This window comes from Onychostruthus taczanowskii, unplaced genomic scaffold (genome assembly GCF_017590055.1).
Source record: "Onychostruthus taczanowskii isolate IOZ18803 unplaced genomic scaffold, ASM1759005v1 scaffold38, whole genome shotgun sequence".
NCBI lineage: Eukaryota > Metazoa > Chordata > Aves > Passeriformes > Passeridae > Onychostruthus > Onychostruthus taczanowskii.
In genome coordinates, this window is record NW_024501237.1 from 13,862,895 (window position 1) to 13,882,153 (window position 19,259).

The 19,259-nt window shown below is 44.1% G+C and overlaps 1 protein-coding gene across 1 annotated transcript; it reads right to left on the bottom strand.

Moving 5' to 3' along the window:
- Nucleotides 1-130: 130 nt before the first annotated feature.
- On the bottom strand, nt 131-18,791 carry FGF2 (fibroblast growth factor 2). Its single transcript, XM_041412007.1, has 3 exons — nt 18,523-18,791; nt 3,923-4,026; nt 131-384 (listed from the first exon to the last, which is right to left on the bottom strand). The coding sequence occupies exons 1-3, from the start codon at nt 18,698-18,700 to the stop codon at nt 199-201; spliced, it is 468 nt and encodes a 155-aa protein (XP_041267941.1). The 5' UTR covers nt 18,701-18,791; the 3' UTR covers nt 131-198.
- Nucleotides 18,792-19,259: the final 468 nt, after the last annotated feature.

Consider the following 19,259-nt stretch of genomic DNA (forward strand, 5'->3'; position numbering starts at 1 on the left):
ACCTCCACACACACTGGCACAATAGGTTTAAAGAGCAATATAAAGACAGTATGAAACATTCATGGTCTAATCTGGTATCTGCAAAAGTAGTTATAATATCAGCAAATAATTGCTTATATTTGGCTACTTTGGAGAGGAGTAGGAAAGACGACATCTTTAGTGCTGTGTGGCATTGGTGCTCAGAATCTGCCATGGAAGTCAGCTTTTAGCAGACATGGGAAGGAAAAGGATAGCTTTCTGTCCAGGTCCAGTTTTTGGTCCAGGTTTGTACTGTCCAGTTCTTTTCAGTGCCACATACCAATCCGAGTATTTCCGTGACCGGTAAGTGTTATAGTTATTGGATTCCAAACGTTCAAAGAAGAAACATTCTTCTGTTGCGTATTTCTAAAAGGGAAAAGAGAGCATTACTGGTGTAGCACCACAAATCAATTCTTCACATTCAGGGGACTAAATTAGCAAGAATGTGAGCAGTACCTTTGGTTTTAAGAAACAGAGATTAACTGTTTCACAACTGAAGAAAGATACCTACTGTGAAAATATTGTTAAAAACAGTTACAATAAGAGGTTTTTACCTACGGTTCATTTATTGTCTCTGATACAGATTAAGCAGCTTTTAATTTCCTCTTAATTACTGTGTAATTCTTTGTTCTTATCAGAAAATGTATAAAAGAAGCCTTTAAGAACAAAAACTTCAAGCAGAATTCAGTACAATTGCCCACACTGGAAATTCAGGCAGAGGCATATCAAAAAAAGGGTGAAAAAAGTCCTTACTTCTCCCCAAAGCATATGCGACACCAGTGCTTTCCTACAGTCCATTATCAATGTAAACATTTTGACATAAACCCTATCATTAAGGTGACAAATGACAGCTCAGGCTTCATGAACTATGTATTCCTTAACATCCCCCAGAGGTGACATTTCAGGAGCTGGACTGCTGTCAAGGCAGAGTGGGGTGCCAGCCACTGCACTGTCAATGTCAGCACCTAGATATCTGTGGTTTTTCCTTTCAGATACACTGAAAGTCCAGGCTGCATCCAGAGTGCAGATCTGGCAGTAGAAGCTTTCTCAGCACCTCATGAAACACGTGAACTCTGTTCAAACTAAATGCAGGTTATCCTCACAAATATTCTTTGAGAACAATTTGAAGCCATAACATCAAAAGACAAGAATTCCGCTTCGAGTCAAGTCCTTCAAGTCTGGCAAAACCTGGCTGATCACAGCAAAACCACATAATCATGACAGAATGAACAGGTCATATCCCTAAATAACGAATTATTTATCACAAAATACAAGTTAGTCAAAATCCTTCCTTTCAAGGGAAGTTTGGGAAATTTCTTAATGAAATAAATAATCACATTTCATTCCATAATGTGAAAGTACTTCATTCTTATAATTAATCTGGAAAGTCAAAATAAGCCATATCAGATGGGAAATGTTTCCATTTTTTTCATTGAAAATCTGCTGGAACAGATGCATTTCTGCATAAATATTTTCAGTTAAAAGAGCATTTTCCAAGGGGAGGTTTTGACTATCTGCATTCACAACCAGCTATTTCCTCCAGTGGTAGAGATCACTTCTCCCCCGTGACTGATTCTGTTAGTAAAGAACATGAAAATGCTCAGTTAAAAGCTGCATCATCCAGATTTCCAGACAAGAACCACTGCACCCCCACGCAGGTCACCAGGGTGAGCAGTGGTCCACGGGCTGTGCAATAAATCATCCTGCAAAGCCCCGTTCAGAACAAACCCTGCAGCATATCTCAACAAGTAATTACAAAAACATCCAACAAGATGAAAAACAGGCCTGAATAAGAATTTGCAAACATATTTCCAAAAACATTAATTTATTTGTAAAACAAGGACACTACACAAATTGATCCTGGACACTGAAAAGTAATTAAAAACCCCAGATATTAAAGAGGACAGAGTAGTACTTGAGTGACTGATTAGAGGACTAAATTATGTGTTTAGAAATTAAAAGTTCCATAATGTTTTGAAAGAAATTTCAGCAGTGTTTCCCCATGTGCAATTCACCACAGACATTTCTAGTGTACACTCTTTGCAAGTTCTCTTGAAACAGCCCTGCTCTAAATGAACAAGAGACGCTGGCAATTAGAAACAGTTTCTTGAACGTGTTTGGAAGCAGAAAATGGTTAAGGCACAGCCAGCCACAGACTGCTGGAAGTCACAGCACAGAAGTCCTCATGGAAAAACACTGCCAGCGCTACAGAAAACAGCCATGAAATTGCAGCAGCATTTGTTCAGTTGGTTGGAGAAAAAAAGTCTTAAAGAGAAGAGTTTCCACCTATGAATAAGAAAAATGTTGCGTGCAGCAAATATGATTCAAGTAATACCCATTTCCAGAAACAACGCCAAAGAAAAAAAGAGTTTTACAAGCTCAAGTGGGAAGTACAAAGTGACCCAACTTTACATATTCTGAGAGAGTAATTCCGAATGACTGGACGATACTTTACAAGCATTTTGCCTTACAGGAACTAAGCAAACAAAAACTGCTGCAAGGGAAGCATATTCTACAACCAAACCCACCGTGCAGCAGCAGGTCAGAAATCCCAAATATAAACACACCGCTGTGTTTATGTTTATCATTTGACAAACGGTGCTAAACGCCCTATTTTGACCATTCCCTGCCAGTCACTCAGGGTACGGAGTGCTGTTAGAATGGGAAGCTGAATGCCACCGCACCAGCACCACAGGAAATTCCCAATTATACTTAACTCAAGAATAGCACAGTGGACAACTCCTCACATTTTCTTCAACTGAGCTGTCACACAATATCCAAGTAACTTGAAGCAGGTTCTTTAACTGCATTTCCAAGCCCACACAAAACTCCGTGGAGCCAGGACTGAGGAGCATCCTGGGGAGTCCTGCTCCTGTAAAACTACTTTCAGTCTCATTTCATGGAGGCAGAGGAGGAGAATCAGAAAAAATTTCTACATCCCCTGGCATAGGTCTTTCATCAGCTGCAGTTCAGCCAGGGTTAGGAATGCACATTGCTAGCCCCGGCCACGGAGCAGGCTTGCACAGAGGCTGAATGGGGCTGTGTGAATACACAAAGCACCAGGGGCTGTTGCAAACCAAAATTCTGGCAGGGTGGGTGCCCTGGTGCTTCACCAGATACTTCACCAGGCACTGAAGGATATAAATGTGGATGAGGGATTTACAGTGTCTAGGTCTTGTAAGCAAAATTAATGTAACTGCATCTCTTAAAACAAAATTTATCATTTGGCTCAGAGAGACATTAACTCTCCAAGTCTGCTGCACACACTGGCTTTACAACACAGTTAAAAATTCAGCTGATACCAGTAAAATACATAAGAGTTTAAACTAAAACTAGTCTCACTAGAGAGCAGCTGAATTTTACCCACATTTATATAACTTTTAAAATTTTATCATCACATTTGCAAAAATACTTTTCTTGCCAGTTTTCTAGTTAGGAAGTACAAGTGCCCAAAAAAACTTTAGTCTCTACAAAGAGGAAAATGAGAAAATAATTTATACAGATTAGTGCCATGAAAGTAATTTTCTAAAAGAAATCGGCTTTACTTTCCCCTTCAAAGAGGTCTTTTAAAATCATTTTATGTGCAAGTAAAAGAGGAAAAAATTACTCCTGAGGGTAAAAAGGCAGACACTTTACTCTTCATTTGTTTTTATAATTTCCTGATCACTGTGATTTTTTCCCTCTCAGAGAAGCCATTCCTGTTAAATTTTGCAGCTCCTAGGTAGGACAGAAATACCCAACTCCTCCTAATCCCTATTTCAAGTAACTGGCAGAAGCTGTGCAGAGCTCATTTCTCCTGATAAATCCCACACCGAGCAGCTAAGTCCTGCAGGAAGAAAGACCACCCCGCACAGAGCAAGGGCAGGACACAGCAACACAGAGACATCAGGCGAGTGCTGCTTACCAAGGCCAGCAATCTGCCATCCTCCTTCATGGCCAGGAAGCGATTGGCACTGACACCTTTGATGGACACCACTCCTCGCTCCTCCGCCTGAAGCTGCAGCTTGACTGCGAACAAAAAAAAAAAAAAGACAAAAGGTTTCACCGCCATCGTGGGATCGCAGCAGTCAGTGCTTCAAAACCTCCACCACAGAAAGCTTCAGCTTGCAATGAAAATAGTAAATTTTCCACCTTTGGCTTTCTGACCCCATTTTTACAAAGACAGTAGCTACTTTCGAATTTGCAACAGCGAGATTGAGTTATTCCATCGTCATTTTGCATAAAGGCAGCTTAAAACCCATGATATTCCTTGAAAGGCCACTTAGAGCACAGTCAGATACTCCCAAAAAATGGAAGTTTTTCATGGCAATTTTTCCCGAGGTTTGCAGAACACCATCGGACACTGCACGCACACAGCCCTGTACAGGCAGACTGTCAGCGAGCCTGAGACTGTCCCGGTCCCTATCACTCCCTGAGGGTTCTGGCAGTTCCCAACAGCAAATATCCATTAGTTTACCTCATCCATCCAACAAGTGGGTGGAAAAATCAAACAGAACTGCAGCAGTAGATGAAGGCACCAAAGGCACAAGAAACGGTGGTATACAAAGCAGGAACATGTTTTGCATCAATTAAAAGAAATGAAAGGTTTCATAGAAATGAAAACCTGTAAGGTCCTATCACATAGCTTTTATCTACTACCTGTGAATTATTAACACAAAGCCTTAACTGATTTCTGTAGCCATAAATCAAAGCCAGTAGTCTGGATGAACACAAGAAAACTTCCCCTTTTGCCTGCCTTTGCCTGTTGTACACAACATCTCAGACAGGAGCTTCCTTCACCTACCTGCTTTGGTTCAGCAGGTACTTTATTCCATTTGGAGATGCAGTTTTAAATACCTTGAGCTTTTCAGCCATCAGAATAAATGCCTAAAGTGACTGTAAATTTTGGAGAAGCAGCATCTCTTCGGATTCAAGAGCGAGGTTGTTGCTTTTTTGGCTTTTTGTTGAAGGGAAAAAAAGACAGCACTGTAGAAACCAACCGAAACTCCAGCATCAGGAATACAAGGAACATAAAACTGTTGGGATAATTGCAAACCCTTTTTTAGGGTAAAAGTTAAAAGTCAGGCACAATTTCATCTCAGAATCAAGTATCCAAAATATAATGCTCCTAAGTTATGAGGCCAAAATCAGACTTGTGAACAGCTCCAAACACTTTGGTGTAACTCCTTAGCCTCTGGGGAAGCAAGAACGTGGAAAAGTGCTCTGGGCAGGGACTGTGGGAAATAGACTTTTGAGATGTGCCAAGCACACAGCTTTCACCACACACTTAACAAGAAACAGCTGTGGAAAAGCTGAAAATTAATATTAATTACTACAGTACTGACTTATTATGCTTTGTGACTTTCTCTGGACAAAAACACACATGAAATCCTACAGTATCACACCAGGCCAGAAGTTCAAATTTTGTAAAAATAAACTTCTGGTAAAGGTTTCTAAGTCCTGTAAAAATTTGTATAGTTTGTGAAAAGAAAAAAAAAAAAAAAACCCAAAATAAATCCAAGGTATTCCTGCAGAGTTTGAAAAGAGCTGCAATACTGAAAGCTCCAAAAGGAAAATCGGCTTCACTGGGTTTTCCTCTCCAACTCCAAAAACACATGAACAAACAGACCAGAACAGTAGTGTGAGTTTTTCAGGTTTCAGTGTTATTTTACAGCTTTATTAATGCAGTGAGTATTTGCCACATGGTTACACTGAAGTGGAGATGCCAAGATACAACACAGCCTTACTGATCAAACCCATTTTGACCACATGATCATCAGCAGAAGCGACAATTTTAGGTTTAGCTCACTGCAAATAAATTGGTTGTAAGAGAAATGTATCACTTGACATTGATGATCTGCATCTTTTACAGCCTTTGGTCATCAGCAGCAACAGTGCAGACTCCAGTATTTCACATCTACTCCCAATACTTGTTTTCAGCGTAACTGAACCTCAAGATACCATCCATGAAAGTCAAATAATTTGTAGCCCAAAAAAAGTAGCAGATTGCTGTGAAAGAGCTCATTAACCAAGGGCTAAAAAGGCCCATTTTCCCAGATATTCTGGCCCCTCCAGCATGGCAGTGAGTTATTTCCCTGTTCCCATTCATGCCCTGCAATCCACAAGGAACACCAAGCACGAGGCTCTGCTCGATGCCTGCTGGTGTTGTGAGAACACAGAGCTCACCCACTGAGCAAACTTCCCCCGGAGTGGGGCTAAGTCATCATTGGTAAGTTATTAAATTAAACAATAAAATCAACTCACAGGACCCAGGAAATTTACAGTTCCTATTAGAGACTTTCTTGTCTATCGTAATAAGCTTAATAGAATCATTCTGCTGAGTAAGAAGGAATGAATTGCAGGACGTACATTTGCACTTTCACATCAGCTGAGAAACTCTGAGTGATGTAGTTCAAGTGAACCTACAAGCCTTCCAGTCATATAAAAATGGATAGAGAGGGAATGTTTTTTGCCAACAATACACAGAGGTCTGTGAGAGATTCATATTCCCTGATGTTCTGGCTGAAAAACACAAGCTATGCAGTCCAACCCGAATTTCCACAGAAACCAGTACAATCTGTGGCACTAAAGGAAGCTGGAGCACACTGCAGCAGGCACTGAGATGTTCTGTCACAGGGTATGTGGCCAGGACAGATGTACAAGCTGCAGGTTAAACAAAACAGTGTATTTTAGAGAGTTACAAATGGGCATTTATTTCACAGCTTGGAGAGACTTTTCTAAGAATATGGAAGTCGAAAAGTGGTATTTAATAGCATTGTGGTTGGCAAAGTTTCAGATTTCTGTTGAAAAATGGATCTTCCTCGTTTTCTTAGAGACCTCAAAAAAAAATTATTTCCAAGGCAGTTTTGCACAGTCCAGTGGAGAAAATAATTTTAAGGACAAGTAGCTAGACAGGAAAGCCGTTAGCAAATGAAGAGAACAGAGAAAACATGAACATTTTCCAAAAGTACTTTTATTGTCCTGAGCACTAGAACTGGAAAATCACACGTACAATGCAAACTCTCAGGTTCTTTTACAGTTCTAATAAACCAAAGCTTTAGAGTGACCCAGACTCAGGAACTGCACAACTTAAAACGGTCCCAAAAGTTTTCATTGCTATGCATCATAAACAGTTCGGCCAAAAATCTCCTTCAAAATCGGTTCATTTCAAAGACCTGGGCAAAACCTACCAACTTAATACTTGAGAAAAACAGAGCTGCACATTCTGGAAGTTGCTCACTGCTGAGCTGGTACTACCTTTTGACTCCCAGTGGGAATCTGTTGGCAAGCCCTTCACCCGGGGCAATCCCTGTGACCAAAGCCACGTGCTGGTATTTCACTCACAGCAGCTGCACTGGCTAAGATGTTCTGGGGCAGGAGAATGCCACAGGATTAGTAAGGAAAAGGGAAAATAAAGGTCACAGGGAGGAGAGAAAGGGACAGAAACACATTTGGAATAAAATAAAAGGCAAACAAAAAGAGCAGTGAAGATAGGGCAGGGTAAGGGCAGTACAGGAGGGTGCTCTTCTGGAGCAGGAGGCAAACACACATCTGAAGGAGGTGGAATTTGAGGATGTATTAACCAAAGGGATTAATAAAACCCCCATCTTCCTACTCATCCACAAGGAAGTGAGAACTCTAACCACTATATCAGAGAAACCATGAAGTAAAAACCAACAATGAGCTTCTGGCTTTGGATGCATTTACACAGCAAATAAAGGTTTGATTACAGCCTCAGCTGCATTTTCACGGTAACCCTTCTAGCTAACACCCTACAGACAGACTTCAGACTAGAGCTACAAGTACCATCCCCAGTGTCAGGATCACACAAAAGTCAGGTCAGAGGGACTCTCTCTAGTCCAGCCTCCTGCTGAAGAGACTCCATCACTTCACAGTGAGAACCCTGCCTGGCTCACTGCAGCTAAGGGAGCAACTCACTGCCTGGAAAGAGAGGAAAAACTGGACACTATTTCAACCCCCGTTTTCAGTAACATACAGCCGCTTTATTGGAACAAAAAGCAAAACACCTCTCACTCAGTGTACGAGAAGGGAGAGTTTCTGTACCCCCAAAAATCCCAGGCTGCACGTCTCTGGATCAATGACTAGTGTTACTACAGTCTGCTGTGGAAAAGCTCAGCCCCAGCCAAAGGATCAGGGCCCATCTCCAACATATTTGCAGAGGCCCTGTAAGGAAAATCCTTCCACGAGGCCCCCGAGTGACAGTGCGGTGAAGCTGCTGCGCCAGCTCCCATTCCCCATCCTCCCGCACCTCCGTGCCCACGGGAAAGCACAAAGCAGCTATTCTGCAGTCTCACTGCAGAGGTGGATCAGCTCCAGAGGGAATAAGCATCAGAAACGCAAGGAAGTTCACAAAAAAAAGAGGGGGAAAGTAAAACTCAACAACATTTCGCTAAATGCAACACCCTACAGCCGAATTCCCACTCCACCATCCTCTGTGGCTGAAGCTGGCCATTCCTTCATGCTCAGGGGCAACATCTATTCCCAGCCAGGTGTCCAAGCAAAACATAAGGAGTCAGACGTGCTTGCTCCACACCTAACACGACAAACCCAGGGGCTGGTTCAAAGCCACACATGCATTTACAAACACGCATATATTAACACCCCCTTCTGGCTTTTCCTGCCTGCTGGATCAGATCCAAACCCCAGCCTGGTGATGCCTACTGTAACTTTCTCTAAGAATTACAAATACCTTTGTGTCCTTCTGTCCCACTCTGACAGTTTCTGGCATCTCTTTCTCAAAGGTACAATTAGCAATTCAACGTCTTCTGCTATTTGGTAAGTGCTGACATACGAGGCATCCCCAAGTCTTCAGACTGTGAATAAGAGAACAACTCCTCATTCGCTTTCATACACTCATGGTAAAACTGAGCCACTGCTAGAGCCAGTGGCTGATGCACACACTGCCTAAAACCTGGAACACATATGAGGTGGCGAAAGGAGAAACAGAGAGGAGAAACAACCAGCAAACCTTAGCAGGAGAGGTGGGCTGCTAATAAACCAAACCACCAGAATTGCAACAAAAACAATCAAGCCAATGGAGTGTCAGGGTGAGAAACAGTGAGTCACGCTCCCATACAAAGGCACATTTCTTTGCTTTTGCATGACAACATTCTAAGTGTATCTTTTTCCTTTTTGCCAGCCAGAGGCATAAAACCACTCACAGACAGACCCAAGGTGTCCAAAATGTAAACATCTACAACAAAAATACACACTCGTGAAACACAAACACTTCAGGAAGTTCCCATTACACTTAAGAGTAAACCAAGGCTTAAAGCGGAACAGTAACTTGTGTAACTGTTCAAGCATCCAGCCACTATCATAATCAACCACATTAACATGGACATTCTCAGATTTTAAAAGTTTTCACCTTTTTATGTAGTACAGATACTGAATAAAATGGAAATTATTTCCCTTATCAGGTTCTCCACCTATTCTGATTTTTATCTTGATCTCAGTTCCTGCAAGTACCCAGTTCTACCTAACATGCACCTATGACACTGGGAATCCTCCCCATGAAACACTGCTTACCAAACACACAGCATTCTCTGGTGCTCCCTATAAATTTCATATAAAAGACAGTAAAGTCATCATGCAGAACAATAATTTCAGAATAGCGTGACGGACACTGCTCCTTGCCTGTGTGCCCACGTGTAAAACACACACAGCCACACTTCTCCACTTCTCACAGCTTGCATAATCTGGTTGATCAAACCTAGTCAAGCCCTTTAAAGTAAAAATGTCATGCAAAAGCAAATCCAAAGTTTGTGAATTCTGCTTACAAAGCACGATTTGGGCATTTTGTGCTGCCGAGTAAACAGCAATTGCTTCGTATTATGAAAGGACTGTGTACGCCAGAAACTCCAAGTCACCGTCATGTAAAACCCTTCTAAATGCCTTCTGCCACACTGTTTGCTGACTCCTTGGCATTGCAGATGAACTGATGCATCTTTGGAAGTCAAGAGGATAAAAGCAAACAGAAAAAATTCCTAACTTTACCAGAGAAGAACTTCATTCCTTACTAGGTATAGGTAATAAAGCTTAGTCTCCAAATTACCATTATTTTCATCCCATATTCTTGATTTAGAAAAATATTTCAGGGTTTCCTTATCAAAACAATCATGCATGCCTGTTCATATGTAGTTTTTTTAGGACTGTTCCCAAAGGGCTTTTCTTAGCACGGGTAAGGTATCCCCTGTGTTGTTTTCATCTGCTTTCACTTTGTTTCGTTTAGTATTGACTGAAGTAAATCACAGAATAACCACTTTTGGGTGTTTAACTTCAGAACAAAGCCGGTGCAACTGTTCAGCCAACACAGCCATGTCAGAAGACACGTACAGAAGTTGCAGAAATTCAGCTTTATGGTTACTGTGCGTTCACTCATCTCCTTGCAACTATGACCTGTTTTTTACTTGCAGCAAAACAAACACATAAAACCAGGGACAACCCAAGGCAAACACGGGAACAGCATTTCAGAAGACAGAGAAGGTAAAATGTGCAATTTTTAGAAGGTATTTTGTAGTGTTCTTCCTCCAGGTAGAACTCACACAACTACTCAGTAGTACAAAGTATTTCAGGGCTGTGACTGATGTCGGAGCAGTAACACATGAGATGAAAGGCAAAGGCTGCCAGAGCAGTGGTGAGACATTGCTGCCCCATAGGCTCAATAAGCCTCAGTGTCACAGTTGGAAAGGAAAAGCTGGATTTTAGGAATGCCAAGAAGAATAAGTAAATGGGATTTCAGAGAGTCTGGAGCACAGTGGTGAAAAAGGAACTCTGTCAGGCACCCAGGATCCAGAGAGATGGCACAGCAGACAGGGAGGAAGAAGGAACAACCCCATACAGAGGAGCTTGTGTGAATTGAGCTGCCTTTTACAGCTGATTGCTCTTAACCTGGCCAAAAGGTTGAGACAGCAATTATGCTGTGTTTGTACTTTCCTCATCTCCAGTAGCAATGAAACTGAACTGATCATTGAGACTTTAATAAATATTTTTGGAAAAAGTAAAGAAATTTTTGAAAATGTAAAGCCATACACATGCACACACAGTATAGCATTGGTGCCAGCCCAGCTCCTTTATTGCAAGGACAGTGCAAATGCCACAATAAGCTCGAAGTCTTACTTCATCCTGCTATTTCATCCCCTTCCATCAAGCTGTGTAACCACCCTGTGCTGACCTTTAAATAAAGCATGCACAGGGGAACAGCACGAGCTGCAGTGAAGGACAAGAGCTGTCAATCACTGCTGACCCAGCACAGTAATGAATCCCAGTCTTCACAAAAAGGCTCTAATTTGCTTTTGAATGCAGCCCTGCTCGAGTAAAGAATTTTCTTTGTAAGAAATCAAATTCCTTGACTCAAAATAAAACACACAGTGCATATTTGGGTAACACTCCTCAATTTCATTCTGAGTACATTTGAACTATACTAACAAGGGATGTGAGCACTCTCCTGACAACGAAAGAGAGACCTTGGAATCTGCAGCTTGGAAGAACCTACTTGACTCCCTGCTGCTTGAGCCTGACCATTGCCAGTGCCCATACCCTGGTTTAGATCCATGTGATGGTTTCAGTGCCTACACTGCTCCAGACATCTCCTGCAAGAGGGCGCTCCTGCAGTACAGCAGCTACAAGCACTGGCCATCAAACTGTATCACCTTACACCAGATCAAAGCAGCAGCCACGCACCCCACTCCTAGTAGCATTTTCTCCTAATAAAATATCACACTGACAATACTGATCCATGGGACTAGAGCCTGATCACTGGAAAACACCTTACTACTACTGCTACTTGCTCTAGCATCTAGCACAGGTAAGTGCTCCGGAGGATGTTACTGCTTGAAGCTGTAAAGCAAGCAGAAGCTTGGGACTGAAATAAATAACACCTGGCAACATGAACCAGTTCTGTGCACCTCTTCAGTTTTGAGGAATTCCTGCACTTCTAAGGACATGAGCATTGTACATTTTTCCCCTCCATTTTCCTGAATGAACAACATTACTGTCAGCAAAACATCCACAATGAGTCTGTAAACATCTCTAAAACCACAAAACGAATCCTTCCTATTTACATACTCCAGTGAATGGCCAGGAGCACGTTCAGCTATTCACCCTAACTGCTCCGTTACAGGTGGAGAAACCCAAGGAACTGAATCCACATATTGTTTCCCAGGAACTGCTCAGCCCAACAGGTCTGTGCAGCAGGATTCCCTAAGTGACAGCCCCTACGTGGCCATTGGTAGCTGCTTCTCCACACTAACACATGCTCCTGGTTTTGGATCCACCTCTGTTCCCACAGGTACCAGCAGATCCCACAGAGTAACTGCACACAGCCACTCCACCTGGGAATGTTGGTCTCTCCACTGGTCTTCCCAGAGTTGAGGGACTATATGAACTTCCTTTGTAATACAGTCCCAAAATTACTATTCTAACCTGAAATGTAACACAGGTGACTACTGCACAGACTCTGCTCATGCTTTTCAAGACATCCATCTGGGAAGATGTATCCTGTTCTGCATTTTAACAGACGAGATAGTTCAGGACATGGCATCCCAGGTAGGCAGTGACAATCTGCTGTCACTGGAGAGGGACATTGCATTCCACACTACCAGCACTCCTACCACCTCCCTTGTACCAGCTCTGGCACTTTTCTTGGCATCTCAGTGATGAATATGTGGTGAAGAATAAAGATGTCAAGATTTTTTTCCCCAGTACCTAGAAACGCCAAGAAAAGATACCAAAAAATTGATGCGAGTCACCAGAGGTGCTGCAGACTTTCCCCCAAGCACAGATCCAGATGCTGTGATAACTGCACACTTGAGTATGCTAAGGACATCCTTTAACACCAAAAATACCCTAAAGCTTCATGCCCAGAGAACGGCACAGAGTGTCTGGGGATAAGGGGTAAGTCTACATCAGGCATTGTGGGGCAGCCTGAGAGCAGAAAGGAAAGAACCAAGAAAGAGACTACAAATATTTTCAAGCTGTATCACAGCTGAAGTCTCTCCTTGCTCTTACAAAACACCACCATGCAGGATTCCACAGCCACGGCTACAAGGATTTTGTGACTTGCATATTCCAGGAAACCTAATGATTGTCGTTTTATGAGATCCACTAAAACCCTGTCAGAAAGGTAACAGACAAACCCCCGAGCTCTGCAGCACATGAGCAGAATTTCACCACACTGGCACTGCACATGGCCATGGAGTTTGCGCCCCACTTTGCCCTTTCCCAGTACCCTCAGTCTCCTTCTCCTTTGAATCACTCGGTCAATGTGGTTTCCAGCTCTGAAAGTCAAAGATGAGCGACAGGCTCGCCCAGGGTCACTCCAGCAGCAGTGCACCATGACAGCTCCTGCAAGACGACCTCCACCCAACTGCGCAGACATCATCTCATTTGTATTCTCGGCTGATCCTATCGAGCCCCAGTCAAAATCTGGCCCTACCCTGAACAAACAAAAAAACTACGTAAGATAATAACCCTAAAATGCCACCAGCACTCCAGAGAGTCGCCCTCTGAATATTTTTATTGACAAGCCTGGAGGCAGCAGAAGAGGCACAGGCAAAACAGTTGACCCGCACATTGTTACCAAACATTACTGAAAATGATGAAGGGTGAGAGAGCTGCTTTATTTTGAAACGCATAGTCTTAAGCAGGTGCTAACAAAAGCAAAGGCTATTAATTCTCCATCAGGATTGAAACAGTATCTCATTACCAACTTTCAGGCTTCAAAAATCATGCTATAAACATTTCAGATACCACCTGGTATAGATATCCAATTTACAGATGTCATACACTTATGTATGTTCTTCAGCAACAGTAACTTGAGCATTCTCTGGCCTGCACTGGGTCTGGTTCGGTTATATTAGATAATTGCACTAAACACACTGTCACTGACAGTCAAAAGCACCGTTAATTCCAGGGCTGTGAACCAGTTCAGCACAATCCATCACCTCTCAAGTATCCTGGAACAGATGGCCAGTGACCCCAGGGCAATGCTCCCTGAGTGCTAAAAATCATAATGATCAAATAATTATTTATTAGAACTGCCTGCCTTATCTGTAATCCAGGGGAGTTGGGGAAAGCTTACAAAGTGTCACTGAAAAGACAAAGATTTAAAATTCAGGTTGAGTTACTAAAATAATTTACTTTCTGTAAAATTCTGCTAAATATGACTCCACTACAGATAAACTTTTTTGTAGAATCAACTGAACAATTTTCAAGCATTTATGAAACAAATGAAAACCAACAGCAGCCATCTGATCTCACAATGTTATCTGTATTTGTCTTTTCCATCTCTGGGAATGCAGTGGCTAACAGGAGATGGATTATCATTTTCCTGCAAACCAGACTATAGAAGTACCTAAAAGTGCTCCTGATTTCCTGTGTGAGACAATCTAAGGGCTAAATCCTGCCCTCTAGTGTACCTGTGGGTGGTGGTGCCCTTAGAACCTTCCCCACTTCCAAACTGGGTAGAAAACAGCTGGGAGGGACAGGACAGTTCACTGCCCACTGGAAACATCCCTTGTTGCCCTGGTTCACCTCTGGAGTGTACTGCTACTGGATCACACAGCTCTGGGGTGGGCAAGACTCACTAGGAACTGGGATAGAGGAGCAGCAGACACAGTGAGAGATGAGAAGGCATCCTCCCCTGAGCAGATGATGATATTTTGATGATAAAAGAAGCAAAGGAAGCATATTCCCAACTTTTTCACACAGGGGATCTCTGCTACCTCATCCCCTAAAGCAGCTACATCCAGGAGCCAGGAGGAATTTCCATGCTATGCCACAAAGTACTTGGCAAAGCAGTTAAGATCTGTGCAACAGATCAAAAGTAATGCAAAAAGAGTCTTTCCAGAAGGACTTTGGTAGAAGGAACGTATTTGAATATTTAGAAGCAGGGTTTTTTTAAAACAATTCACCTCTCACTTAGTGCTAAGATTTGGAAAAGATCTTGCCCTGTCAACAGCATGTCAATAGCCATGTCTGTGGGACACCAAAATGGGAAAGAAGATAATCCAAGTCCCAAACAACTTACCCATGAAAGCTAAACACCAGGTCCTGAACCTTCATATGGAAACATGTCCTGACATTTGCTCAACTTGAGGATCACCATGAATTTTCTCCCATTGCATGATCAGTGATCAGATTTCCATCATCTTCACTGAGCTGCTCTAAAAGTCAGTCTATACTTCAGCAGTCTTTCCAAAACATTTAGAGTGTAACCATTTTAATGTTGTGAGAGAGACAAGTCAAAATCTTAATATTAACAACTATTTATGAAAGGAACCTTCTTAAGAAATTTTCCTGGACCAGTATTACCCTAATTTACATTTTCTGCAGATATTTATGGAAGAGGAGAGAGGTACTGAGCAGGAAGAAGGTATTTCATACATCTGCAGCGTTGACTGAGCTCACACAGCTGAATCCCTTCCAAGTGAGAGGCTGGAGCCTTGTCACCTCATTAAGGAATGGACAAGAATGGCTCAGGATGCCTTGGATACTGTCTTGGGTTATGCTCATCATGAAACAAAGCTGCCTAAGAAATTATGGAAATACATAAATGCCAACCATTCCTCATTTAGGGAAACTCTGAAAGGAACGAGCTGTGCTACTAGACATGTTCTAAATGTATGGATAAGTGTTCCCTTTCCATTCTCCAGGTTTTTTCCCCCTCACTGTAGCCTCTTTGAGAGAAACACCTCTGGAGAGTTTCTAAGAGCCAAAAACACTGCGTCCTTTGTACAATTTCCAGGGCATGAATCAACAGTTGTTGATCAACAACAACAACAAACCAGCCATGTTTTTTGTTTTGCTTTAGACAACAAAACTCTCAGAAAGTACCTTCTGTTTCTTGTTTGTCTGAAAGTACCTCTTGAAGGGAAAACGCTCTGGACGCAGTCCCCAGAGTGTGTCCAAAGGGGCACTTCGCTGGAGTCCCGGCAGCGGAAGCGTCAGATGTGGCAATAATGGCCATGGAAGACGCCCTGTCCTGGATTTCAGCTGTGTGAATCATACGATCCCAATCCTCCAGCGCGCAGGACGTCAACTTCCATTCTTAATTTCATTAACAACACAATTATGAATAAATGAAGGTGAGTGGGGTGAGTATAAAACCATGCCATGACCTAAAGCAGATGTGTATTTCAAACAGAGGCAGGAGGAGGGGAGCTAAAAAGGACATGGATCATGGAAGTTGTTTATAATATTAAAACTTTGGTCTGAAACATAAGGAGACAGTAACTTGCCTTCTAAAATAAGAACTTCCTTTAAAAGTAAGAAGGATGATGTGCTACTGAAATGTTATTTTGTATAATTAATTCCTAGGAATAGCAGCAACCACAAGCATCTCTACTAACTGGCCTTTAATTATTTCTGAACCAAATTGTGCAGACATACAGTGTGCTGACATACAATTTCTTTTCTCAAAACCACTTTGCAAAACCTTTTGCTTAACTAAGAAAATCACCCTGAACTACTCAAGGTGTCTATTTTCATTGCTAATTTCTTTTTTAAAGTCCTCTCACATTGTCCAAGATTTATTGCCCTCTGCCATGCCAGGAATACCACGAGATTTCACAGGGACTTCCACAGAGCAGCACTCACCAGGTCAGAGTTGAGCAGAGTCGTGTGGAATGACGTATTTACAGCAAGGATGCTAAGGATGTGAACCACGCAATGCCCCTGCAATGAGCCTCGCTGATGCTTCAAGCACTGATTATTCTCTGCTTCTGAGAACTAGGGCTCTTCCAGGAAAAAAAAGAAAGGAAGAAAAAGCAACAAGCCAAGAGCTGTCTGATAATGACAAAAGGAGAGAACTCATTACCAGGAAAGCATGAGATGTCAGTTGAAAATTTTAGTAATGATAAGGCTCAACAGGAAGAGAAAACACACATTCAGTGGACTCAAGAATGAAAAACTAATGTTAGTTTTCCTGAGAGAATATAAAAGGCAGGAGGGAAGAAATTATTATGAGGGAGCTCGATGATGAAAAAGGCAGCAGTGATAAATACCAGCTCCACTCAGGGCAGCCTGGCCCAGCCAGGTGAGTACACAACACCACACACCACTACCTGCACTTTTCAAAAGCAAAGATGGAACGGGGCAAGAACCCAACAGCCATGGCAATGTCTTGGACTCAGCTTCAGCCTTGTACATCCTCCGCTCAACATCACCTCCCTTTGCAGCACATTTCCATAGCTACTTCTAGGGTGAGGTGACATGTCTGATGAATTAATAAGATTTATTTCCTTGAAGGATTCCTGTTACAAGATTTCTTTGGAATTGTTGGGTAAAACTATTTGTTTTGCTAAAGGTGAATGTCCGAAGTGGAAAGTAATATTAAGAATTTTTGTCTGTCTCCTCAATTCCTTTTCCTCCTAGTCCCTGAGTTTAGTCCAGTCCCTGCATCCATCACTCAGAGCACAGGTGCAAAGCAGATGAAGAATCCCAGTAAGGCATTTCACCTGCTCCTCATGCCAAATGCCTGCAGGCAGGACCTGCACAGCGAGCACAGTAACAAATTCCCTCCAACCAGGAATCGCACTGGGATGATCTGACCCAGCAAGTCCGTTACCTGCACTGAAGGAAACACCTCACAGGCGCATCAAAAACTCACCACTACATCCACAAAACCTCCATGCTGAATTCTTCCAAAATATTCTGAGCTCTGCAAAAGGCAATTTGTTTGTGGGACAAAAAGCAGCCTGTGTTGGTAACAGCAACCTGCCACACACTCCATGAAAGCCTGTGATCATTCAGTCCATGGGTGTGTTCCCAGCCCAGGAGCCTTTCCCTCCCTTCAAAAGATCGGGTATTGGGAGGGACAGCCTCCTACTGCTGCTGGAATCCATACATTTTATCCGTATCTGTACCATCATTCATTAAGTTTAAAAAAAAAAACCAAAACAATGCAACATGTAACATTTTAAGCCAAAAAGGTTCTGACAGCAGTGTGTTATAAACCCTGCTTTCCTGGCCAGATTTACCCCTCTGTTCCTAAGAGTACCTGTGTGCCACAAGTGCTCCTACTCATGAGCACCTACCCGCACCGGGAACAAGAACAGCCTCCTCTCTACCTTGATGCATCCAACGCATTCACCGCCGCCGTGTACAGCCCTCAAGTGCCGTCAGACCCGTGTAAGGACCATGCAAACTAGAGACCCCTTCAAGCCCGTAACACAACCTCTGCACCTGACAAACTCTGTACCCAGCAGGTTGAGCGCGGACCGCCACGAGGCTTTGCCCCGGGACATCCCTCGGGTGCTGGTGCGGGACCATCAGCTACGGGATGTCGGTATGCATTAACTCGCTATGAATTAACTCCGTCTGAAAACTCGCGGTTATTCCCGCAGAACATTCGGCACATAGACGGGCGCTTTACAAGCACGGCTCGCTGCCGAAGCTTCGGCAGGGCGGGACGGCCGAGGCGCGGCCCCAGTCGCAGCCCCGCTGCCCGGGCGAAGAGTCGCCCTACCGCCCGGTGCCGCCCGCGGTGGTCCCGGGACAACTCACTGTGCGGATCGCTCTTCTCGCGGACGCCGTCCACCTTCCCGTCGGGGTTGATGCGCAGGAAGAAGCCGCCGTTCTTGCAATACAGGCGCTTGGGGTCCTTGAAGTGCCCCGGGGGAAAGGCGCCGCTGCCGCCGTCGTCGGGCAGCGTGGCGATGCCCCCCGCCGCCGCCGCCGCCATGCGCCGGGCCCCGGCGGCACCGCGCCGCGCCGGGCCTCCGCCGCCCCCCGCCGCCAGCTCCGGGCGGCCTCGGCCCCTGCCCCGGCCGTCCAGCCTCGCCTCGCAAACCCCGAGCCCCGCCGAGCTCCCGACACGTCCCGTCCCGGCCGGTCCGCGGGAGCTGCGCAACGGTGCTGCCGGATCGGGAGAGCGGGAAGCAAGACAGGCGGCAGAGCCCAGCACGCCGGGGACGGGCTCCCCGCCGGCACCGGGCTGCCCCCGCCGCGCCCCGCCCCCGACCGCCCCCGCGCCGCGCCGGGGGCCGCTCCCTGCGCCGGCACAGCCGGGCCGGCCATCTCGGGGTACCGGGCAGGGGCGGCAGCGGGTCCCCGCGCCGAGGAACCCCGGCCTGGAGCGCGGGGCTCTGTCCTGCTGAGCATCGCTGCCGGCAGCGCTGGAAACGGGATGCAGCGAACATCGGTCGGACATCTTTTCCTCTGGCCTTATAAAAAAAGTAACTGGAGAGTTATTTTAGATCAGAAGAAGCTGTGTGGCCTCTGCACCATACTAAATTGTTTAA

What these genes read in the sequence shown, in the direction of transcription:
- FGF2 (XM_041412007.1), bottom strand. Translation starts at nt 18,700, where the DNA reads ATGGCGGCGGCGGCGGCGGGGGGCATCGCCACGCTGCCCGACGACGGC. An exon ending in CGAGAAGAGCGATCCGCACA is followed by an intron (nt 4,027 to 18,522) that starts GTGAGTTGTCCC and finishes TTTTGTTCGCAG; the next exon opens with TCAAGCTGCAGCTTCAGGCG. An exon ending in ATGGCAGATTGCTGGCCTTG is followed by an intron (nt 385 to 3,922) that starts GTAAGCAGCACT and finishes TTTCCCTTTTAG; the next exon opens with AAATACGCAACAGAAGAATG.